General features: G+C 41.2%; 3 protein-coding genes and 1 non-coding gene across 5 annotated transcripts; 1 reads left to right on the forward strand and 3 right to left on the reverse strand.

Moving 5' to 3' along the window:
* Positions 1-253: 253 nt before the first annotated feature.
* On the reverse strand, positions 254-9,407 carry dpp3 (dipeptidyl-peptidase 3). Of its 2 annotated transcripts, none has more exons than XM_072445741.1 (19): positions 9,309-9,407; positions 8,150-8,308; positions 7,928-8,072; positions 7,744-7,833; positions 7,338-7,475; positions 7,145-7,219; positions 6,927-7,017; positions 6,353-6,483; positions 6,142-6,272; positions 5,967-6,025; positions 5,643-5,837; positions 5,130-5,242; positions 4,964-5,056; positions 4,616-4,678; positions 4,406-4,530; positions 3,840-3,960; positions 2,761-2,940; positions 1,937-2,099; positions 254-1,171 (listed from the first exon to the last, which is right to left on the reverse strand). In XM_072445741.1, exons 1-19 carry the CDS (start codon positions 9,398-9,400, stop codon positions 1,029-1,031), a joined length of 2,307 nt encoding a protein of 768 aa, XP_072301842.1. In that variant the 5' UTR covers positions 9,401-9,407; the 3' UTR covers positions 254-1,028. The 2 variants fall into 2 exon arrangements, with proteins under 2 accessions (XP_072301842.1, XP_072301843.1); XM_072445742.1 differs by lacking the exon at positions 9,309-9,407 and adding an exon at positions 8,995-9,080.
* trnas-gcu (transfer RNA serine (anticodon GCU)) lies at positions 9,327-9,408 on the forward strand. The gene has a single exon. It is a non-coding gene; the product is annotated as a tRNA-Ser (tRNA).
* An 814-nt stretch (positions 9,409-10,222) lies between these two features.
* On the reverse strand, positions 10,223-14,511 carry LOC140360515 (uncharacterized). Its single transcript, XM_072445747.1, has 2 exons — positions 13,660-14,511; positions 10,223-12,214 (listed from the first exon to the last, which is right to left on the reverse strand). The coding sequence occupies exons 1-2, from the start codon at positions 14,042-14,044 to the stop codon at positions 10,509-10,511; spliced, it is 2,091 nt and encodes a 696-aa protein (XP_072301848.1). The 5' UTR covers positions 14,045-14,511; the 3' UTR covers positions 10,223-10,508.
* An 8,787-nt stretch (positions 14,512-23,298) lies between these two features.
* Positions 23,299-24,255, reverse strand: LOC140360417 (odorant receptor 131-2-like). Its single transcript, XM_072445626.1, has one exon. The coding sequence runs from the start codon at positions 24,253-24,255 to the stop codon at positions 23,299-23,301; it is 957 nt and encodes a 318-aa protein (XP_072301727.1).
* Positions 24,256-25,839: the final 1,584 nt, after the last annotated feature.

The following is a 25,839-nucleotide window of genomic DNA, read 5'->3' on the forward strand; positions in this document are numbered from 1 at the left end:
TGGTTTCTAATAAGATTTTAAATGACATGGCTAAAAACCATAGACTGTAAATATCACTGTGCTAATAAGTGACTAAAACAATATTTACTGGATAAAACATGGGGAAGGTCAATTATAAAGACTCCTCATGGCTATTCTTGTATAAAATAGACTAAAGTAAGATTAAATAAAGTAACTACTAACAGTATTCTTTGAAAAGGCAATGTATATATTTTTAGATGTTAACATGTTGGATTCAATAAAGTTATTTAACTTTGTATCAAAGGAGTTTATTTGTGCAGATTTAATATCACATTTTACATACAGTGAGTGATTATGTTGCAAATGTTTACTGAACCTTTATCTGTAAAAATGGGAACGTTTGTGTCCAAGGAACGCCATATTTCAAAAAACAATTGGACCACTAAAGAAAACCTTTAGGATCAAATACTTTTATTTAATCCATCAACACATTTCTCCAATTTTGGTGACACATGTTCTTGGTTTGACATGACAAGGCAAATATGACAGAAGTAATTCCACCACTGTTACCTAGCAACCACATTGTAAAGAAGCCAAAATCCCATACAATAGTTGTAATTTGACAATTACACCTGACAACGTTTATATCGTTAAAACTGTCATAAAAAGGGTGCGTGCACAATTTCACTGTAGTTGATGTAATGGCGCTTTTTGATGACATCACAGCTGGAGGTATTGTGTTTTGAAAATTGCAGGAAGTAGTGCCGAGTCCAACTTTTATTTATCGAACCTCAACTTGACTGATGAAAAACTATAATTATTTACCACAGGGACCAAACAACGTCCTAATTAGAAAAACATGTAATTTGGGATTTCAGCAGCAACAGTTAAAACGACTCTTTGAAGAAGTGCTGGACTTCTCTATATCAAAGTTAACCATCGATATTAGTCCAAAACACTGAGGTGCTCCCTTACGATCACTGCATTCTTTAACGATCCATGTCGACGAGTGGAATTAAATGGGCAGATTTCAGTTTATATGATGCACGGGTAAAGGCGCGTGTGGCTCAGCACCAGCAGGGGGCGTCTCTTTGGCTGAGCTCCAGAAGCTGCTGCTCCAGCTGCTCAGCATCCTCCTGAAAACGCTCCACAAACGAGGTGATCATACCGGCGGCGCTGCCCTCGTACTCCACCAGCTCCACCTCCTCCCCTGCAGACACACAACAGTCACAATTAGATGCTGGACACATTAAATACCCTCTGTCCAGATTGGTGGAGATAATGGGGGGCACCGTGGGGGTGAGGAAAGGGGGGATATAATGAGCTTTGGGGCCGCTACAGAAAATACACCATCTGCTGGGGACTTGAAACTCTGATTCCAGCCATTTCAACAAAAGATCCCAATTCAGTGCTTCTCCACAGCAATGGTTCTCAACCCGGGGTTTGCGAGCAGGGGGATTTTTTTTAAAAGGTGGTGCAATGTAATAGTATTTGAATTTTTTGTGCATTTTAAAGAATGTTTGAGGATTTCGGACATCAGTACCATAAAAAAAGAAAGTTGCCAATGTACGATTAAAGTTAACAGGTTAATTTGCCTACATCCTAATTTTGAGGGCACTGGCCGTGTGAGACTAAGCTTAAAGGGTTACAAGGTAAAAACACTGTAGCAACTGTGTGGTTACATTTTTAGACCCAGTTTTGCTCTTATTTGGACCTGAAATAGTCCAATTATGAAATGGTCCTGGCTTAGATCTGGTGGTAATAAAAAAATGTCTGGTGTGAAGTTTAAGAACCACTGTATTTCAGGCCAGATCGGGCGTCCGGGACAGAACGGGCGTCAGGGACAGAACGGGCGTCAGTCGGGCGTCCGGGACAGAACGGGCGTCAGTCGGGCGTCCGGGACAGAACGGGCGTCAGTCGGGCGCCCGGGACAGGACGGGCGTCAGTTTGGGTTCAGGTATGAGTGAATGCAGACCTTTGACTCTGGTATTGGCCTGGACAAACATCTTGCGAGCCTCTTTTCGCAGCAGCACAGTTTCTCTGAGACGAAGGAAGTCGTGAGATCCGCTGTCGCTGACGGTGGAGTACTTCTCATAAAGGGCCCGTCCTCCCTCCACATCAGCCGTTGCCTTGAACACCTGGACAAAGGGTCACATTCATACATAAGACAGTAAATTTTGATAATCAATGCAGACATAGTTACAAGGCAGAGAGAGCAGTCATAGGAGAGTATTTAGCTTGAATGTCGAGGCAAATCACTGGGCCAACTTTGCAGAACTTTGCTGCGGTGACTTCAAAATTGTAATAAATATAATGAAGTTTGAAATGTATCATCAGTATAAATCAGACTTTTAGCACTCTTCAACCTCTATGACAAGTTCTCTGTGAGGAGTCGGTATATCCTCATTCAAATCTGGTTTTGGTAAGGCAACTGTGACAAGCTATTTATGAGAAAATAAAGCTTTCTTGCTACTAGCGATAATCAAGAATTGTAATTATTCAGGACACGCAACAAAAACATAATAATTGTGACCATTTTAGAGGCAAAATGTTCAATCTACCCTCTTAAACCTGAAAGTAGTATTTATATATCGCGGTGTATGTCAGATTTTAAAAAGCTGGTCATAGCCTGGAGGAAAGGTGATTTATTAGATCATTTGAATGAGAAAAAATTAAGGTTTTTACTGTTGTTTGGACATTGTGTCAATAATCGTGAATCATTGTAAAGTCCCTGCTCGCTGCTGGTGCAGTCGGCGTCATGAAAAGCTCCAATCCGCTGGTTCGGACACGTGACTCTACCTGCAGTTTTCGGAGGAACCCGTTGATGGCGTCCTTGCCCACGGTGTGGATCTTGCTGCGGTCCAGTGAGATCAGAGCGTCTGGTTTTCCGTCTTGTCCGGTCACTTCTTGCAGACCCACGAGCCCCTCGCCGGCCTCCAGCAAAACCCCCAGGATGACAAAGCGGGCCTGCATGTGCGCCTGGGAGCCACAGAAACACTTATCAAAATGAACTTAATAAATAAACATTGAGGCAGGCTTTTACAAACAACGCTGGACAATTATGCAGCTATTGGAACCAGAAGAGAACACTAAATCAAAGACATAGATTAATAAGGCTTTAAAACGTCACGACACAGTCCAACAATAGATATAGAAAAACACAGAATAACACTTCTAAATTAGACTAAAAAGAAAACTAAAAACATTCACAAGCAAACCAGGACAGGAATTAGGGCCTGGTGATCTTTACGATTTTTCCCTTCATGTTGATTAAGTATGATTTTAAATGTTTTTGACAAGACAAAATAAAACAAAACCGACTTTCAACATTCATTTCCGCAACATAAACCATACACACGTGCAATTTAACAAACTATATTAAGATGTCTTCCTCCAAACCACATGCTTTTACTGACAAAGGATTGAACAAAACGAAACTGACTGAATCTCGATTAATTGCACAGCACTAAAATGAATATCGTATTTTCCGCACTATAAGGCGCACTTAAAAGTGTTTCGTTTTCTCAAATAAACGACAGGATTAATTCTGGCTGTGCTTACCGACCTTGAATCGATTTTGTGCGGTAAACGTTTTGTTTCGCTTAATACGCCTTATAGTCCGGTGCGCCTTGTATATGAAAAATGATCGAAAATAGACCGTTCATTGAGAGTGCGCCTTATAATCCAGAACGCCCTATAGTGAGGAAAATACGGTACATATTTTTTAATTATAGCCGTCATCCTGGGAATAAACAATAACACATGACACTCCCTGTTCCAGAGAAAAGGGTGTGTCAGGGCGTGGTACAGAGCCTTCAGCATATTTTCAAAGACCTCCGACGGGGCAAACGGGCACCACCTTCACGCTCTGACATTACCTGTCTCCAGCTCTTGCTCTCGGGCGTGTAAAACTCCAGACCCAGCAGACCGGCGCGGACCATGCCGAGCCAGTTTACGTAGACCACGTCCTGCGCGTCCTCACCCTCGTGGCCGAAAATGCTGGAATAGAAAAACACTCAAAGTCAAGGAGAGAACGACATAATACAAGTGACTGATGTTTCTTGTCGTCTTAAACACAAGTGGATGGATGTAATTATGAATGAATAGTCCATACAAATGTTTACTTCACCATAAATGTTAAAAGTCCTGAATAAAAATGGAAAAGATAATCCAAAGTGCTTTTTTTTTTTATCTGCTTGACTTATAGAAAACAGTCTAAACGTGACTGTAGCGATGACAAATCTACTCATTCGTTAATCACTCCAGTTTACTGCCTCGACTGGATTTGAAATGATTGCAGCTGTTCGCACTCGACTTCAAGGCATTTCCCCCCCATGACATAAGCATCATTCTGGTTTACACTGCGACGATAACAATAATTGACATAAACCATATCTTAAACTCCATCTCCATCATCTCTCACGGGTCGAACACGAAGCTCTACCTGAGAACTTGTGGCTTAAGACACAAATAGAGTCCGACACATTCGGCGCGGCACTCCTCATAGGAAGAGGCGATGGTGCTGAATTTACTGTCCCACGTCTCACTGCCCCGGTACCAGCTCGAGACCTACAACAAAGACAAGACGTTACCACATGTGACGTTCCAACGAATCAATAAATTAAACGTGCTTAAAAAGACCCGAGATACTCACTGGCTCACCCGTTTCTGGATTGACGAGTTTACTCTTGTCAAAGTTGAATTTGCCCTCGTCGTCCTGGAGAAAGGGCATCAGCACATTTTAAAACTTGCCAGACATTATTAAACTTATTTAGTTATAACAAATTAAAGGCTGGGTGATATTGACAACACATTTTTAGAGTTTCCCTACAACGATATTCAGATATTCCGGCCGCAGTGACATGGGTTCGATTCAACAACATAACATTTTTGCATATTCAAAACAACATTCAAGATATTACCTACATTTTGATACATATACACCTCTATAACCCATTTAAAGTGCTATATTATGAACCATATTGTGATTATTTAAGTGTACCTGGACAAACAGCTTTCCACTGCCATGTCCCAGCAGCTCGTGAAGACCAACCTGCACCTCAAACGATGGGCCTTTCCATTTGATAAACATGTCCTACACGACATACATGTTTTTATAAGTAAATGATCATGCTTTTTTATCATTGTTGCAAAAATCAATGCGTTACCTTGTCCTCGTCTTTTAGGAAAGTGAGTTTTTCTTTTTTCGTGGCGTACGCTACAGACAAGACGTTTCCCAAAGACACGTTCTTAAAGCCATCGGACTGTCTGATGTCGTCATCTGGAGGAATACATTTGATAACGATATAAAAAATTATTTGTCTTGAAAAGATTTTTAAATTTTACTAAAAAATATTGTTTTTTGAGACATATTGGTGGTTTTCAGTTGCACAATGGGGTGTTTCTCCACTCTATTGTCTTATATTGAATGATGAATAGGATGTATTCAAAATAATTTCTTTGAGCTTAAATATATAATAGATAGTACATTTGAACAATTATCCTGCAGTGGTGGCATTTATCAAAAACACCTATAAACAATCTGTACATCAAGACTTGCATCGATCTCTTAAATCCCTGCAGAGTCAGAGCCACAGAACATTTCAGTCTGCTCCATTATCATCATCTCCTGTTGCATTAATGCACTGCGTTTCATCACTTTGGGTCCGCAGTACACTCACAGTTGGGGATGTTGATGCCGGCTGGAATCCCACTCCCGGCGAAGGTGAGGACATCGAGGGAAGTGAAGTCTGGTTTGAGGAACGTGTCCTTCTCAAACTCTTTGGGCCACGGCAGCTCCGGCAGCAGCACCTCGGCCGAGTTCACCAGACTTGCAAAGCGCTCACTCATCGCTTTGTTCACCACGGCGACAAAACCTGGCAAGTTACACCACAACACATTGAAGTGATACATCCTATACAAATGACACAGAATGTAAAATACAGCTGCTTCAAGATTTTAGCCGGAATATTCATAGTAAGCACATTTGATTGTAATATATGTACCTTCAAATTCCCCTCTTGACCCAAATGGATCTCGGTAGCTCTCAATGAAACCAATGTAACTGAAAGAAGTCAGATGATATTGTATTTATTTGGTAACAAAGGTGCGTTTATAATCACTCACAAAGATGTAGAACAATAAAAATATTTGCCACGCGGGAGTCCAAAGTACTCCTACCTCTCCACAATCGGCCCCTTGTCTTTGATCCAGAAGCGAGAGCCTTCTTTATGGGCGTCGATGGAGCCCAACGTGAAGCTTCGCCTGTAACTTTCCATCATCTTCTGTTGGTTTTCATTGGCAGCATACGACTGGTAAAGATTGAAATAAAACAAATTAGCAGGACAGTTTAAAGGGTTTTAACTGCGGCGTAATCTACGATCGCAAGTACTTGAGCTTGTTGGAGGTAGAACGCGACCTTCTCCATCAGAGGAGCGTAGTCGCCTCTGGTCACAGTGAAGTCCTTGTCCCCAAAACAGAAGGTGCCACAACAAGATTCGCATTCTCCATTCACGGCGCAATCTGTTTGTAGGCAGGGAAGGGAAGTGAAATGTGAACCCATTTACACATTTCACAGATCTGCCGTTCACCATCACCAGCCAGAACTAATACAATTTAACTTGATGTTGCCAAAGTACTACAAGGGTCAAGTGCCTGGAGGTACATGGACTCGTGACAAGCGTCCAACTAATCCTAAAATTTTGGAAGGAGGCCAATGCTCCTGCACTAAAATGGAGGGGATCATCGAAAGTGCTATAAGTGAGCAGATGTTGGGGAAGGTGAGTGCAACACGAGGACTGACCAGTAGGATAGTTTTAGTTTGTATGTCGGCAACTGTCAAAATGTCTAAATGTACAAGTAATCCTAAATGTTACCTCTCATAAAAAAAATTCAGTTTTGTTTTAAAATAAAAGAAAAAACAAATACATTTTTTTATTTGAAAAACCTTTTGCCAAAATACTGACCTTGCTTCACAGCTGAGGCCAGGCGCACTTCATAGCAGGTTTTCCCACGTTCTTCCTTCTTAAATAAACGGGTGTTGTATGCAGATAGTTTCTACAGCCAACACAAAAATACAGCCGTGTTTTGAACATTTCCAAACCGCTTGATCCACAGATGTGCATTGGTTTTTGTTTTGTTTTTTTGGGATTAAAAGGGGATAGAAATCTTAACCCAAACTTACTTTAGAGTCAAGAAACTTCTGGGCGACCTCTGCATCCCCCAGACCGCAGTTCGCAGAGAAGTAGGTCGTGATGCCCTGATGAGACAAGACAAATACATTCTTCACAACCTCGGATAAGGCAGCTGTGTTTTAGCAATTAACTGACTTGTTTGTTTAAACTTGACACATCTTTTGAAACATCTTTAACTCCCACCTTGTCTCCGAGCCCGAGCTGTTTCTGCTTGTCGTCTAAAGAGTAGAGCGGACAAGAGCAGCTGTCCCAGAGCGTCTTTATCTCAGCGGGCAGCTCCTGAAAGGCCAGGCTAGCCCAAATCAAAGCTTTAAACTTGTCCTGCACACAAATCACATCAACGGAAATGGAAAATTAAAACACAAGCATATATAAAATACTAAGACACATGAGAATGAGAATATCATTGAAAAGGATTTACAGAATAATGTATTATGGCCTATATAAGTAGCAGCTTTTCCCCCTCAATTGAACTATTAAAATTAGTTTTCCCACCTAATACTAAATCAAACAAGAACATTTTGTGACTAGTGTACAAACGGTCCATTGTATGTAACATGGAAATCCCCACGTTTAACTGGACCTTTACCTTGGGTAGATTTGGGATGAATTTGGTGTCTCCGAAGGACTTGTAGTTTCCCATGTTGCTGTATAGGCCAGCTGCATATACCAAAAAGGCCTGGAAAATGAGAACAGTATTTTTCTTGGCTCCTACAGTCGATTTTATGAGCAAAATTTAAAGTTGGGAGAAGAGCGGAAAGAGCAGTGTTCACCTGGTATTCTTCAGAGCTGAGCCCGACTGTAACGGCAACCTTTTCCAACTGAGCAGGTGTTTGCTTTCTGAAAACTTTCTGCAGTAAGACAAAAATGTTTGGAGACTCTGGAGAGGTCTGCACCAGTACAACAAGGCCACCATACCTAGACCAAAAAGATAAATAATAAATCATCACAAAACCGAAATACACATTAGGCACTTTATACTCCCGTCTACATACCAGGCGGCCCGAGAAAGGTAATGGGAATATTTCTTTTCGCGAGGGGAAAGCAGACGAAAGGCCTCACCACAGTCGAGGGCAGAGATCCCGTTGTCATTTGGGAGGTAGTACTGGGAGTCCACCATCTTTACCGAGGTGCTTGTATTTGCCAATGAAGAACTGTGTGGACAGAGCCAAAAACATTTCAGAAACATTTGAATTGTTTCTTTGTACCCTTGGACCTTATGTTTTAATGTTTATGCCAGAGGTTTAGCTGCACAAGTAAACCACAACCTGTACTCTGCAATTTGGTGTAGTTACTTGAATAAGCTAAATATTGTATGCATTTATATGGTCAACTATTACATGCAGTTTCTAACACCGTCAAAAATTCTAATACTAAATCATTAAATTATTCACAATCAACAAATTAACAATATGTATATATTATATTATATTTTATTTTTTGCAATAAACATACAAACAAAAGGTAACATTTTGAATTTTGGTCTTAATCTCAAACCTGATCACTTACAAATCATTATCGATACATTCTGTCGTATCACTTTACTTCCAAGATGTTCAACCTCATTCAAAACGGTTGCATGAAGAGCAAATGTCTAAATTATAAATAAATAGGTGCATATGAGACGTTTAGGTCCACAGCAGGACAGTGACATTAGCTCATACTTAGCCACAGTCTCTGCTAGTGGCATGATTTTTAGCACGTTATCTGAATTAGCACAACTTCACAAACTTCAAAGCGGTAGAGAACTTTCCCAGTAGCATATCTTAAAAGCGTTATGTATATATTTTTTTAGGGTTAAACAAGCGCAACAAGGAAAACATTTGTAAACTAGACTTACTTTTACCTCGAAGAGCGTCAATTTGCAACCTCACGCTACCCACTTCCTGTAACCATTCAATGAACCACCCGCCTCTTCACCAATCACAGCTCGTACATTATGACTGACGCAATATGGAGCCAATCAGAGACCAGCTTTACCGGCATTCACACGCTTTTCTACCAAGCAGCTTCGTGCTTCTCTACCAAACAGCTAATATCGTGTTTGCAGTGCATTAAACGTATTGTCGGTGTGGTACAATTCAATACTATAATTATGGAAAACATCACACGTGTAATTGTCATATTAGTACTAGTGAAAAATTGTGTAATTACACGTGCGGGTTGACATCTGACGAGGTGGCCGAGTGGTTAAGGCGATGGACTGCTAATCCATTGTGCTCTGCACGCGTGGGTTCGAATCCCATCCTCGTCGCAGTCCTTTTCCCGGGACATGTTCTGACCAGAAGTCCACATTGGCGGAGTATATTCATTGAAAGTGTTAATAATGATTCATCACAAATCTACTGCTGCTGCGCCGGTGTGTGTGTGTGTGTGTGAGTGACCTGCTGGGGTCGTAGCTCCAATGCTGCTGCTAACTAAGAGCACTTCCAGGTCACATAGAGGAACAGGAAGCACACAAGAAAGTCATGTGACACGTGGGACTTTGAGTTGATTTTAACACTGCCTCCTATTATTGAGTTTTCTATATGCTTTTATTTTCCTGATGAATACTTTTTCTGAACTTACAGGCTACAAAACATTGACTATGAAAATGTATTGCTCATTTCTTAATCTTCATCTGCAGAAGAAGTCCTTGTTAACACACACTTTATAGGAGACTGGTCTACTTCTTCCATTGCCAGTTCACTAAATTATTATGTAATTGTACTATAAGCTTGAAAAAGTTATTACAACTAATAATGCTATTATTCTAATCTTTTTGACCATCTTGTGCAAAATTGTCTGGCTATATAAAGTAGGTTTCTGACAAACAATAATACAAATAAAAGTGCATTTTATTTACATTGCGCTTTTCAGGACACTCAAAGATGCTTCACAGAACAGTAATAAAACAATTTAGTATGTGTGTAGACGACTAGAATGAATGTGAATGTTAGCTGCTCATGCATGTTTGGCTTTTATACATACTCGACATGCAACTAATTAATTTATTCATTTAAACAAGACAATGCACAGTTACATAATGCCAGAAGGCAAAATGCTTGCACCGGATTCTACCTAATTTCCATCCGTTATGTAACACTGAAACAATGAGATAATAGAAACACTGAAAGAGTCAATCTGAACAATTTACCACCCGATTGGTTTGATCAAATTTTTTATTTTATTGAAATAAAAACAAAACACATGGAAAGTGAAGTATTTACAAAGACGAGTGAGCATCAGAAAGTACAAAATTGTCTGCAATGAGTGGTTCTTATATCCAAATGGTAGACCTTCGTGACTCTGGTAAAACTTTAACAGACATCTGGGAAATCTGTGTAGAGCGCCTGTGTTTGTTTATTCAAGGGTTCACGCTCGAGGTTTCCCATCACTCTGTGCAGGGGGCGTCGTGGGGAGTATCCAGCGGTAACAGTCCGAAAAGCTGAGGGACTTATCAACGGCACAGCTGGTACAGTAAACTATGCCTAGAGCGAGCATGACAACCAAAAACACGCATAAAGGAACCAACAGCGCCACCAACAGCCAGCTCTTGTCCTGCTTCTGTCGGCCTTGAGCGGATTCGGACGCCGCTGTGCCAAAGACATCTCCGGGAGTTTCTATTTGCGAACTACCCCCCTTCCCACTAACCGACGATTCTTTAGCCCCCACTGCACCAGCCTCTTGCGTGTTAGCTTTTGGTTTACTTTCGTTACCGATTTCGTTTCCCGTGGGGTACTTTTGCGTCGGGGGCTGGGCAGTGTGATGCGACGCCGGGACATCGAATTGATTCAAGTCGTTGGCCGAGCCGTGATTCAAGGGGAGCTCCTCCGGGCTTTCCGTGTACCAAGCCGGGTCAAAATTTGTATCGACCTTGAAATTAGCATCTGGCGCGAACGAGGTGGCCCACGGTAAGTCGGCGGTCGGGTCAAAGTCTTCCTCGTGAACTGAATCTACTGGATCTGGAGTCAAACTTGAATATTCTTCATCGTCGTTGGAGGCGGTGCAGGTGAGACCGTCGACTTCGAGATCATAACCCTCGTCGCAGAAACACTGGTAGCCTCCCAGGAAGTTCTCGCACTGTTGCTGGCAAGCGGACCCCCCGTCGCACTCGTCGATATCGGCGCACTCTCCGTCATCGCTCAGCTCATATCCAGGCGTACACTGGCAGTTAAATGACCCGACTGTATTCTCACACGTTCCCTCACAGCTATTGTCATCGAGGCACTCATCCACGTCGACGCACTCACCCTCGTCGTCTTGCTGGTATCCCGTAAAGCACGAGCAATGGAAAGTGCCCGGGATGTTGACGCAAAGCTGCTGGCACGGCTCCTGTAGGCACTCGTCGACGTCTTTGCATTCGCGACCGTCGGAGGCCATTTGGTATCCGGGAGGGCAAATGCATCGAACCCCGCGTGGCGTCTCGACACAATCGTAGGCGCACCCCATGTGCCTGCACACCTCTTTCAAATGGGGCTGATCAGTGGGGCCGGCTGAGTCGGACGGGAGTTTGGGAGGGGGGGTTTGGCTCAGGGGATCGAGTTTACAGCTATAGCCATCGTCTTCCAGGATAAACCCATCGGAGCAGTAGCAGTAGTAGTCGGTGTCAGAGTTTTCGCAAAAGTGCTCGCATCCGTGGTCCCTGCTGCACCAGTCTATTTCGGGGGCTGTGTTGACAGAGCAAAGGGGAGCGTCTCGGGACCAACCCACACTTTGGTCGTCCCGCTCCATGCACAAAACTGTTTGCTCAGTCGGGGCATCTGGATCAGAGCTATCCGGGGGGCAAGGGAGCGTGGCCACGGAGCCGTATGGGATGTGTTTCAACCAGGAGCTGACGTAGTTGAATGGTGTGGTGTAGACGGCCGGGCCCTTCCCCTCGTCGCCCAGTCGGGAACACATGCCCTTGTAATTGTACTGGCACACGAATCCGTCGAGGGCCAGACTGCACGAGCCGTCGAGCCACTGGGGGTTCTGGGTGTTCTCATCGGTGTGCATCGTCATGGCAACGCAGCGATGGGCCGCACATGTCCCGGGACTTTCCTCCTTCAGCCAGTTCGTGTACTGTCCATCCTGGTCCCCTGTAGTGAGAAAAAATTAATATGTTGAGTTTTATCTCATGCAATTACAAATGCAGTTTATAATGTCGGCAATGGAAACTTGGTACTGTAAGCTATTGCAAGTAATACTGCTGAAATTAACTAATATCTTGTGTGTAGTCGCTTCTCTGGAATAACATCTATGACCATTTCAATTTATTGGTCTACTCCATCTATTGGTACAAAATGATACAACAGGCCACTCAAAGGAGCCCAGTTTATTTCATTTAGATTAACATTCCAGATAAATTTTAATAAAGGTTATAGTAAATGTCTGTATTTATTTATTTATTTATAGAGCAGGCAGAGTATGGGCGTAATAAACCTCTTGGCCTCTTGGGGCCTGGTCTAATGGCTAAATCAGATTGTGGGGCTGGGTCAGCAGGTTGTGGCTCTGTGCCGTGCCAGTGCCGTCTGAGAAACAAAAGCAGTTAATGTAATAAGCAGAGACGGCTGCGAGTCTGACGAGGAGGTCATGGCTAACGTTGCACAGTGGTTTAATTACCTTCCCAGAGGCCAACAGGAAGAGCTTAATATTTACAGAGCACTTTATTTGAAGAAAAGCTACAAAAAGGACTGCATGCTGACTGTATAAAGAGTCTAAATTTAGCGTGGTTTTACATTTACTACAATATCGTTAACAGGGAATAGACGGATAGAGAACCATGACATCATGACCAATAAAGGCTTGAAGGTACCACATTTCTATCAGCTAATTGTGTACATTTTTGCAGTGTAGCCACTGCTTAAAACGTTTGACCATCATTTTGAGAAAAAATGCAGTTCTTTGCCTGTCACAGAGCTGGGTGCACCCTAATACCTAGAACTCATGAAGGTTCAGGGCTAAAGGTAAAATGGTGCACATTGTGCTGAGACAGATTGTGCAGTGTAGCTTGCTGCAATTAATCACAGCTCTCAAATGATTGCATTAAGTTAGCATAACATGGAAACCATGCTTTTGGCACAAAATAGCAGCTTACCACTTCCTGTGGGGAAGCCATGTGTCAACATTCATCAAATTGTGTATGTGTTGGGATGAAACGATATCCAACTCTATGATATGTATTGCTATATTTTGGGGAGGCTAATTGAATAGTAGCTACCGGTATGCTACTTTTTCCATTTTAAAATGCCTCAACAAACATTTGGTGTCGTATTCCAAAGTATATCAAATATAGGTCTTCATGTTTCGATTATGGTCTATGCAACTGCCCTCTGTATTTTTTAGCTGTTTCTGCTACAGAAGTATGCAACTAAATAAAGAAGACTACAATCTGATATCTTGTGACAGACTTTTGATGAAATAATATATTGTGCTTATTGTTACACCCCCAAATATGGGCTGGCAGAATGCATTATCCGCAAGTAGAAGCCGAACTGCAAAATTAAACGAATCTGATTTGTGAATATAACAGATGAAACTTTGCCTGTGACCCAGACGAATCCTCTCAGTGGCCTGGTGGCAGAGCACTGTCGCGGGGGCCGGTGCAGTCCGATCCACAGCCGGAGTGTGGCTCTCCCAGGAGCGTCGAGCTGGTACAACAGGTCGTGGACCACACCCGCCTCCGTGTAGTCGTGCATTGTGGCCAGAGTCCCGCCCTTCTCCCGGCAGCTGCGCCCGGCATCTCTGAACGGCTTCTTCTGGAGGAACACGGCGTAGCAGGATTTCTCATTGCACAGGGCGTTGCTCTCTCCGAGCGGGGGTTTGGTTGATGGATCCTCCTGACCCAGACTTCCAGGGGTCACACACAGCAACAGGAGCCAAAATAGACTCAGGAGAGAAATACTGCTATTGCTACTGCAAGTCTTCATCTTCCTCCAATATAACGTTTAAATTAGGCAGACATTAAAATCATCTAGTGCACAAGTAACATAAATAAACAGTTATTCAAAGTCTCTCATAAAATCTTACAAAACAAAATTGATTTACTCAAATAAATATTTACAGTTACAATAAGTAAACTCTAAATTGTCATTGTGATCTTTCTCATTGAGTTCAATGTTGGCCCAGTTCACAAATAGTCCACTTATCCACAGGTCCCCAAAAGTTTTATAAAAATCTCAACTCCATTTGTTCCTTTAGGGGGAAATCCAGTTAAGTCCAACAGTAGCACTCAACTCAAAAGTCCAGTGAATCTCCAATACTGTCTCAAAATGCAAACAATTTAAAGCAGAAGTGGTTCTATTGCAAAAAATGTCAAATAAGATCCAAGTCTATTGCTCCTCTGTTCTCTCCAGGGCAGCCCACAGCATCTGCAGCACTGGCTTTGTGACTGAACCTTCAGCAACGAGAGAGAGAAAGGAGAGGGGGGAGAGACAGGACGGGACGGGGGTGTAAAGGGGGTAGTCGACGTAGAGGAAAGAATAGTGTGTTTTTTGGGAAGCTTTGGGGTAAGGTTCGAGGGGGGAGAGTTATGAAAACCATACGGTACCTCTCTGTCCCCTGAATTTTTGGGCTCAAGCTTCAGCACAGCATCCTGACAGTGGAAAGAGTTTGTCAGCTTTTAGAGAGAGATGCAGCGGGGAACTCTGGAACTATGGAACCAGGCGATCCTGTAGTTCGGTTTTACTTTCTTCATTTATGCTACAAAGGATTTAGACCATTGCCCTTTTGCAGATCCATGAATTGCACAAAGATCAGTTTTATTTAACATTATTATCAGACTTGACCTCATATAAGTTTATTAGCATATACAATTATGTCTAGTTTTATGGTTTTGTTTGACTTTTTTCATGCATTCTAGTATACTATGTTAGCGGTATAACACTGATGATTCACTAATGATCAATATGATACAATACGACTCAAATAATACTTATAGACTAGTTCACATCATGATTAATCCTGGTTTAGTCTTTGTGGAGAGATTAACTCTTGTTATCAGAGTTTATTTTTGTTTTTACCTGGATTTATCTGGTACTGTTCTTAATTTATTGGACTTTGACCTGATTTATGCAGAGTATGTTGACAATTAACACCATATCAACATCGAGACCAAACCTAGGACTAGAACTGGACCAAATCAAATCTACGGAGCTCAAATTTACAAGGGAAGCTGCAAAAACCTTAAAACTCCCATAAGACAACTTTTAGCCCATCAGAATCAGAATCGCAATCATTCGTCACATACTAGAGGTCAAAGTATAAGTATAAGTTCACGGTTCTAGCATTGCCTCACTTGCCTCCGGCTATTTATTCTCTCTCAACTTTCCACTCCACCTTGTCTTTCTTAAACTCTCTCCCCGCCCTTTTACATAAGATACCCTGGCTTTTTACCTGCTCCAGCTGCAAGTTTTTACAGCCAAATGGAAACATTAGGCTTTGGGTTTAACTTCACACAGAGGGGACACACAGTGCTGTGGGGTCCCATTGTGAATGTTATGAATACACTTATTCATGGAGTTCGACCTGGTTAAGGTTGTGGGTTAGCCCTGGTTTTGGCTTTGCTTCTGATTAAGTGACGCTTTTGTGTTACATTTAAGCCTTGACTATAGTGTAAAACTAGCTACAAAGGTCAACGCTTGCATTTAGTCCTGGCTTGTTTTCAGTTATAATAGAGGTTCCAGTTATTTGGGTTCAGTGAGATTAATTTAATCATGCAATAAACAATAAATGTATGAGGTATTTGCACTTGTATTATATGAGAGTGCCATAGAATTATATAGTTATTGCAAAGTATTCAGTCTTGCTTTAGACTTGGATGAGCAATTTACTTAAAAAAGGACTGACTTGGTATACCTGGTTGTGTTGGTGTTTAATTTCAGCATCCATTCCATGATAAATCTTCTCAACTTTCTATGATATTACATTTATTCTATCTCACCAGTTTAAAATATTTATCAGTTTAAGTAATAGAAGTATTTTCACTTTTCCCAGTGTCATTAATCCAGAGTCTACTTGTATTTGTGTTGTGTCACTCAAACTTCAAACTCAATACATAGGAAAAGGCCCAATATAATCCCAATTTGACTACCCCAATGACAATTACAAAAAAAATCTGATCATAGAATATACATTTCAACTCAATATAATGGTAGTTTCTTTATGGTTTTACCAAATGGTATTTTACTAGATCTGGTATAGATTAAGACCATTTTAAAGCTAAAGGTCCAAATTTGCCAATGTAAATGTGATTTCTTTCAGTTTCGATGTTGTTCAAATGAATATTCAGTCTTGTTACTAGTTTTTAGTATCAGTTAGTATCTGGGTATAACTTTTTTGACAACCCAAACATCTAACTATCAAAGAGCATTTAAAAGAAGTCCACACACAGCTTCAAAAAGATGGAATTCTTTTTTTGCATGAAACCATTTTGGACCATTTAGACTAGTTTGTTTAGTTAGGTCTTGGTATGAAATTCTATTTGGATTGGCCTTGGATTGGCCTTGTTTCACACTTACATCTTTGCATTTTGAAATGTTGAGGATGTAGTAAAACTGCCATTATAAAGTCTCCATATACAGTGTACATGTGTTGAGAAATATATTCCCATGAACGTGCCGGCATGGGTCCGTTTAGAAGAATGGAAAAAGACAACCTGCCACAGTGTCCATAAAACTGTCCATGCCTGTGCCATTATACAGTAAGTGAGCCGCACATGTATAGAAACGGCCCTCCTGTGTGTGATGCCTTCAGGGGCACGGCGCTGCAGGGGAAACAGGAAATGCCACAAATGCATCAGCCTGACCTTTTCACTGCAGCGCGCGTGAGAGAGAGTTGGGGTACCTTCACTGTGGTCATATCCAATGCACATTTCATTCTTGGGCATTTTTAAGTGGTACACATGGGAAACTTTGGCATTCTTATAAACATCTGCAAAAACACACAGTCAAAGAGTAAAATAAATAAACAATCATTAAGTCTATAGGGGATTTAATATCTGTTTGAATCAATAGGTATTGCTTTTAAAGGTGCAGTCTGTAACTTTTCCAGTGGGGAGTCTGCAACATGCTCGTCTCCTGGGGCGAGCTAGCTGAATATTTGGGGGTGAATCGTGAGTTTAATCTTCCTTTTTGCATATTAATAAATTGTTTCCCAGTAAATATATAAATAAATCGTTTTTTAGTACGAGCCCGGTGCGTTTGTGCTCTTGCAAGTACAGTTTGGGTTTCAATCTAACCCAAAACCTTTCTGCATGATTTGGCCATGTATCTAACCGTTAGATACAAGGTCAAATCATAAAGATGCTTCAAGAATTTCTTTGGTCGACTTCAGGCCGACAGAAAACACAACTGTAAAGCCAAATAATAAAACAAGACTCAAAACACTCCACTGCACAAGCAAATTTTGTCACACGATCCAACCCACATCTACCTTCTAAATCTGACATAGGATTTTTCCAAACACAAATATAATATTTTTTCCGCTTCATGTGAGAGGAGTGAGAAAAGCCAAACAATAGTGAGCAAAGCCAGATGCAGAGCCTGGTTCAGAGGAGATGTTACAGTTACAGAGGCGCACAGATGGCGAGAGGCTGACAATTAAAGTCTTCCACAAACAAACAAGCTGCAGTGATGACAAACCGTACAAATCATGTGGCCAGGCGACACTGGGGCCACACAAGAGTTAATGACGGAGGCCATGTCCAAACCAAAACACAGTTAATGCCGTTTGCAGGGCATCTGGCAACTTCATTAGAAAACAATGCACAAAGAGTCTATTTGAAAGAGTTAGTGTTGATCAGTGGTTTTCAAAAACTACTACCAAAGTTGGCCTTCTGAGTAGCACCAGATCTAAACTTGGTAATTAGAATGACCACTCCAGGACTTAAACAGGGCGGAATAAGGTTTAAAATATGACTAAAATGTGATCCGAGTAGTTCTGTCCAAGGATTAAACCAAAAAAATGACATAAATGAGGATAAATTGACTATCTATATTATATCTGCAAATTACCAACTTGGTGCAGGCGTCGTTTGAAGGTAGTTGCAGCCTGCAGTTTAAGTTGATTTAGTTTTGGTTTTGTCATGGTTGTCAAGATTCGGGTTGGTCCTAGTGCAGCCTTGGTTTAGTCTTGATTTAGTAGTAATTTAATCCTGGTTTGGATCTGATTTAATCTGAGTTTAGTCCTGGTTTGGTCTCGTTTTAGCACTGGGTTAATCTGAATTTATTTAGTCTGGGTTTATCTTTAGTTTAGTCCTGGTTTGGTCTCGTTTTAGCACTGGGTTAATCTTAAGTATTGATTTAGTCCGGGTTTAGTATGGTTTAGTATTATTTCAGCCTTGGTTTAGACATGGGTTTATCCTGGTTTAGTCTTGATTATGTTGTGGTATAATTTAGCCCTGATTTAGTACAGATTTATCCTTGGTTATGTTCTCGTATAGTACTTATACTTTAGTTTAGTCAGTTTAGTCTTCATTTTGTCTCGATCAACCCTCAAGTCTTGGTTTAATTAACCCGATAAAGTATTTTCTGCATTCTAACCAATTGACTCTTTTGTCTACTCTTTTGAACTTCTCCAATTATATTCTACACGATTCCATGGAAAGGAAACATTAAAAGAACAAAGCCCTTTATTAGGAAACCAGACAGTGATTTGCTTTGCACGTTATCAACAAGACGCAAAAGCAATTAAGGCCTTTTGTTGCGCTATGGCTATATTGTATCTTCCTATAACTTCTCTAACACATGACACAAACCTTTTCCGCATTACAAAGCAAGAAAGGAATGAAAGCATAATAAAATATACAGTATACAATATGTAGGCTAATCGCGCTCTTAACTTCAAAAGCAGTTCAGTCACGTTGCTGGGGCTGTCTCCAATTTGACATAAAAGCTCCATCTCTAATCTCTATGGAAACAATGCATCAAAGGCAACACTTACAGGCAGCGTAATGTCATTATCTGAATCTACAAAGGGCTTTGGGGCTTCGAGCGATTTTTTACAAACGCTAAACATGAATTTGAAAATTGACAGTAAACGCGCCGAAAGAATGACTCGATGGAAAAGTCCTGCTGTTTTAGTGGTTATTAGCTGCAGCGGGAATCGCTCTTGTGCCTATGTCCCATCTGAAGATTCAACGGTGGCAATCTGAGTTGGTTTTGGCACCGGGTTTTTATACGCATTCAGCAGTCTTTTTTGGCAGTTACGTAACACTTTGTCGGAAATAAAGGAGAGACAAACAGAAAACCTCAGTCTCCCGGAGATCCCAAAGCACCTCTGGGTTGTTTGGAAAAAAAACGGGTACGTCGGCACCTCCTCCACACGTCTCCTCTTTCCACAGAGCCCCACAGTCCACCGGCCGTCCCACTGAGAGCTCCATTCACCCCCTATAATTTAGAGCTGGTTAAGTTCTGGCTTCCGTGATGAATTTCTACAGGGTTAGTCATGGGTTAAGCAACTGTTTACACTTAGTTTTTCACCCTTGCTATGACACAGGTAAAGCTCTGATTTAGTGCTGCCATTTGTTTTTATGACATATAGATTAGTCATACATTTCTAGGTTTATTGTGTTCAGGGTGATTCTTTCTTTCTAGATAAATTAGCAGGCCGTGTGCGTAAGGATAAGGCGGTAGAAGCTCAAACAGTAGATGTTTGTCCAGTGTGACCTTGAGATGGACAAAATATGTGGGTTGGTTGATACATTGTGTGGATATTTGCACTTCTCTGCGCTTCAGCGATTGGGCTTGAATCTCGAGCATAGGTAGATATTTTATTTGAGCTTTAAAGAAAGACATAAAGCTTTATTTTATTATTTTAAGGCAAAGATCGCCCTGTATAAATGTAATGGAGAAGGCCAGGAATAGAACCCACAACGCTGAGGTGGTATCAACCACTACACCACCGGCGAGCACAGTCTACCGCTCTTTTAAAGATTTGTAGTGAAACAGGGCCGTGGATGTCCAGAAATAGTTTCTATAAATAATATTTGTCCTTAGTATATTAGAGCAGTGTACTGTAGAGTACTGCAATTGAGTTGGAAATAATCACATATAAATCATGTATTTTGGGGGAAATTATTCAAAGTGGCAGAGCTCATCGGCCATTGACTCTGGATTCTAGAACCTTATTAAATATTAGACTTATGCTATTTTCAAGCATTCATTCTGTTAAGTAGGCCTACAGCAGCAAATGAGTATCGAAACCAAAAGTGAACACATTTTATCCATTAATTTAGCGGTTAAACATTCAGCCTGTATTATATTATTTGCATAATAAAACCTTGGAATGATCAATGTATTCTTCCCCCAGGAGATGTCCAGTTTTAGTCCTCGGAAGAACACAATTTGTACAAATGGTAAGTAGTCCAGATTTACAGTTTTGTTATCATTGCCCTAATCTTTCTTAAACCCTTGGATTTCCCTGCACTTCCTCCCAGTCCTCCAAAACCACTCGCCACACACCCCCGTCCTGTCCCGCTCCGAGCGCCTTTTTACCCCCCCTCTAATTTAACTGAGGCTTATTTTTCCTGGTCATTCCTCCTCCTCCTCCTCCTCCTCCCCCCCGGTCCTCCTGTTTCTCACTGCACTCCTATAATCTGGACAATTAGGCTTGCAATAGTCAGCAGTCTCTCCCACAGATGTTTCCCGAGGGTCGTCACTGCAGGCACGGAGCCCAAAACTCTATGGGTCAAGCAAAAATCTGAAATATTTTGTCATGATTACGTTTGAGCCAAATCAGACTTGGCTCGGCATAAAAAATATGTTGAATCTGCTTGTATTTCAAAACTAAAAGACTGCAAGGGTAAAAATGGAAAATTATGGTCCAGATATAAGTTTAGTGCCGCAATTGCAACGTGAACAACAAAAATGACTCAGCTCAACATCATCGTCTCATGCATTATTGTGACAAACTAAATGCAAATCCACTCTTTGACTCCGAGTCTGTTTATCCAATCTCGGGCCTATCTCGCGTCCAGACCACGCCCCCAGAGACACATTCCACAAATGTAATTGATAGAGCAGGCCAGACCTCTCCTTTCCACGGAGTTAGATCCCAATTCCCCCTCTCCACATTAATCTAGTCTCAGCGGCGTTTAAAGTAGCAGCTCTATTATCTATGAAAACCTATAATGTAACTCGCAGATCCCTTCTTTTCTCTTTCCTTTCCTTTTGTGTCCCCTATAGCCTCTTTTTATCTGGAACAATTCAACAGAGAAAAACAGACAGGACAAATTGTGTGCGAAGCTAAACGTATTGTATTTTCAGCATAAAAAAGGAAGTAAAGAAAGTGTCTTAATAAGCATCAAAGAATCTTGAAGTTTCTTAAAATAAAGTACAGCCATTTAGTGCCATTCTATACAATTAGACAACTACATGTCTAATTGTATTTAATGCTTTCTTAATACATTTTTTTGCACAGTTTAAGATCCATTTATGACTTTTGGTTTCTACCTTTTGACAGTAAAATCCCACTGTATTTTGGACTGATATTCAGCCCGATTCCTACACTACTATATCTTTTGTGAAGTTAAGTTGTTGGTTTACTCCTTTTAGTATTTCAATTTAAATCAAAGTACATTTTCTTACTCTGGTTAAACGGTTGGATTTAAATCTATTCTAGAACAATTATTTATCTTAATTTTGACCGAATATTTTCTTTTCTTCAGCTGTTCTTGTCAACCATTGTGGGACAAATAAAGATGATCTTTTGTTTGTCACTAAACAGAGTGCAACAAATGTATGTATTATTGAACTCCATACATTCCACTGTAAAAACATGGTAGTTGTGTATGTATCACACTCAGGCTTAAAGATGGACTTCGATCCTTTGCTAGAGGCAGAAAGAGGTAGAAAACAAATACTTTCAAATTAATTTGGTCAGATAAAATGTGTGCTGTTATATTATTAATATATGATATGTTTTATAGATTCGATTACTTATTGGGGTTGCCAAGCCAGTCACACAGTTAACTTGTAGGTTATCATGCAAACAGTGTGCCCTTTAAAGTGAGGCTCAAACCATAAACCCATGACTGCTTAACCCACTGCTCCACTCTTAACTCATGTGCAGCAGTGGAATCGTTTATAAAATTCCACCAAGACACATTTAACTACATCTGTGGCCCTGGTGCCAAAACACGATTTGTTCTCAATCATCACAGGTCCGAGTTCCTGCGAAACCTCTAATTTGTGTTTGTACTTTTCATTATGTAGTGTTTTTGAAGCCTGGCAGTCAGAGCCAGTGTGTATTTGATCTGAAAATCAACAGCAGGCCACTTCCTTTCTCTGCAGGAATGTAGAGTTTACAGAAGAATCACATACAACACGTGTTCATCATTGAAGAAAAATGCAAATATTGTCTTTAATTAGGTTCTATTTGAGACCATTACCACAGCCTGTTACTGATGACATTGTTGTTAACCACATGGTTGCGATATGCTTTGGTTTAATTCGTCCAGGTTTTTGAGACGTTTTCATTTCCTGTTGGACTGAACTACTCAATGTGCCCCTGCTTTGACATCAGGGGTTCCCACTTTTTCAAAGGAGGCCAGAAAAACCTGAAGATATCCTCAGAGACATTTCAAGAATTTGAAGAGACTGCTTATACTGGAAAATAATATCATTTAAATAGTAAAAGTTTGAACACAGCAGATTGATATAAATAGATGTTCTGAGAAGCTTGTCAATGTTAAAGTGTCAAAATGACACAGGATGAAAACACAGTCACTTTCAATGTTTGTATCTTTATTCAAGCATTTATGTTTCATTTAATGCAGTTAATGTGATTGAGCAAAGTATTTCATTGAGACATCTGTTACGTAGATAAGCTAAATATCAAAATATGATGCTGTGCAAATTCTGTACACTCATTACTTGATAAATGAATTCACAAGCACACTTCCTATTTCTCTCCCCTGCTTCCATGTTCTCCTACTCAAAAACATGGGTAAAGTTCAATTTATTATGGGGAAAATACTCAAAGACCTCTGAGTGAAAGTTAGGATGCCATCTAATAAATCAGGAATGTGATTAAACTCAGTGATTAGGAATGCAATCTGAAAAGGAAGAATCAAAAATGAATTTTAAATCAGAGGAAAACATTTAAGATGAAAGTCAACTGAGGTTGGTCTTTCCAAGTTCTTTCTCAAGCTATCAAAACTCCCTCAGGTGCATATATCTTTTTGTCACGGTACACCACTCCTCTCTACTCCCCCTGCTGGCCACAGCTTGAGTCTGCGTGTTCTGCAGAGAATAGTCCTGAGCACAGTGGACCGGATGGTCTGGTCCTTGATGCCGTAGATCAGCACGCTCAGGCCGCGGGGCAGAATCATAATGAGCACGTAGAGGGCATTCTGGACCCGCACAAATGTGAGTCGGGTCAGGGCCATGGTGCGACCCACGGCTATGACCAGAGGCAGGTAGATGGTGGCGGACAGGCTGAGCACCAGCTGGAGCAGATGCAGGAGCAGCGTGTTTCGAGCTTTCACACTATTCTCTGTGGCACATCTATGCGCCGCCATCATCACCATCACATATGACCACAAGATGGCCACCGCAGAGAAGACAAACAGGAAGGAGATGTAGGCTTCGTCATAGGCCCTGGATATCGGCGTGGTCCTGATGAACAGGCTGCTGCAGTAGTCTTTCATCATTAGATAGTCCAGCTTGTGGAAGGGGAGGAGACCCACTCGCACCACTAAGTTCAGGACACACAGAGCCCACACCAGCAGCACGACCATCGCCGTCCTGCGCCCGCCCAGCAGAGTGGCGTGACGCAGCGGCAGACACACCGCCACGTATCGCTCCAGGGACAACAGCACCACGGTGAGCGGGGACACCTCGTTGGACAAGTCGATGATGAGTGTGAGGAGGGCGCACACAGGGAAGTGCAGAGAGGTGTAAGTGGCTGCCAACAGGTAGAGCAGCTGACTGAGGAACATGTGCTGTGTGTCGGCCAGCAGCAGGTTGAACAGGAGGCAGTATCGAGGCGTCTCCCTGAAGACTGCCTTTGACCGCAGCGTCCACAACAACAGGCCGTTTGCGAACAAAAACACCACACCCGGAAACAGGATGAGGGTCGCGATCATCCCGCGCTCCATCGAAGACATGTACTGCCCCGGGTCCAGCCCAGAGCTGTTCATCATGCTATTGTTATAACCTTAAACATACAGCCTTAAACAAGTTCAAAACAGGGTCAAAAAGGGAAAACATTTTGTAAAGTATAGATGCACATCATAATCAGAAAAGTTTCATTGCAACAGTCTGTGGACAAAATATGGTGCAAATGTGACAATAATTAAGCCACACTAAGGCTGTTCATAATGTTCAGAGTTAAACATCACAACAGATTGTAAATTGTGATGTATGGTGTGAACAATGAAATCAAATGTTTTCAGAAAGATTCTAAAGAAGAAACATTATAAATATTGATGTTTCGGGTTTCAGCATCTTCACTGCAGCATAAGCGGTCGTTTTCTTCTTCCCCACTTGTAAATAAAACAGATTTGATTCATCACAGTAGACAAAGCATCAAGCCATTTGTTTAGGGAGTCAGTAAAAAAACAAGGATAAGTTCAAAATGTTTTCATATTTCTTTCACAAATAATGCTTTATGTATTGCTGACAAAGGGTTTTTGTAAAACATAACCTCACTATATCTATATTTTGGTATTTTTAGTTATTTCAGACAATTAAAATGTCTCATTTTGAGTTATTTCTAATGTAAATACCAATGAATCAGTATAAAATACTGGCTCACTCCCCCATCACCACATTTTACAATCTGAAAACAAGATTTCAGTGTTTTTCCTAAATTACAAAATATGTGTCATTATACTATGAAAACACTCAAATTCTGCTCAGCTCAAAAATAGATCTGTATTTTTCAAATACAGGGTCAGAGCTCATAGAGAGACAAAGAAAATAATGATTATATGATATTTCTTTACATTTTGAAAATAACAAAAAAAAGTCTGTCTTGTCCTTCACATATAATGCACACCACATCAAAACTGTGACAAAACCCGGAACAAATCCTGGACTGGACCAAACCAAGTCTACTTCAAGGCAAAACCAGGGCCGGCGTCCTGGTTAAGAAACACATTATATTCTATATAATAACTGAATATATAACAACTGAATAATTGTTATATGAATAAACTATGGGGAAAGAATTATGAGAGAAAAACATTTGAAACAATATTTTGGGATAAAGAAAACAAATGAAGATTTAGTTGTTCTTGGCTTTTAAAACTTCCACAAACATATACTAAATTGATGCTATGTCTATGCTGCTCCTGTCGGCTCCTGTCGGCTCCCGTAGGCTCCTGACGGCTCCTGACGGCTCCTGTCGGCTGCTCTGAAGCCCTTCGCTCTTGCAGCTGATATCTGAGAAGACGACTCCCTGAGGAACAGAGCGCTCCTCGAATCATCTCCTCCGACTCCATCTCTCACTCTAATTGTGTAACATCTTTCATCTTTATTCCAAATCTGAGAAAAGAGATGTTTTTGGGGTTCTCAATGATAACAGTTAGCATTGCACAATTTTGACTACTTTTTGACATCTTTTCAACTTGCTCAAGATCCGAGATTTGTCCCAGGGGATTAATAAAGTATAACTTACAGTTCTGTAACTTAGACCACTCAACTAACGGGAAGCACTATTTCACAAATGATCCCTTGAATTACTGTTTAAACACTCATAACAAGCATTGCCTCATAGACCT

Source organism: Eucyclogobius newberryi, unplaced genomic scaffold, assembly GCF_026437365.1.
Source record: "Eucyclogobius newberryi isolate DKJ021-1_F unplaced genomic scaffold, fEucNew1.0.hap1 SCAF_15, whole genome shotgun sequence".
Classification (NCBI taxonomy): domain Eukaryota; kingdom Metazoa; phylum Chordata; class Actinopteri; order Gobiiformes; family Gobiidae; genus Eucyclogobius; species Eucyclogobius newberryi.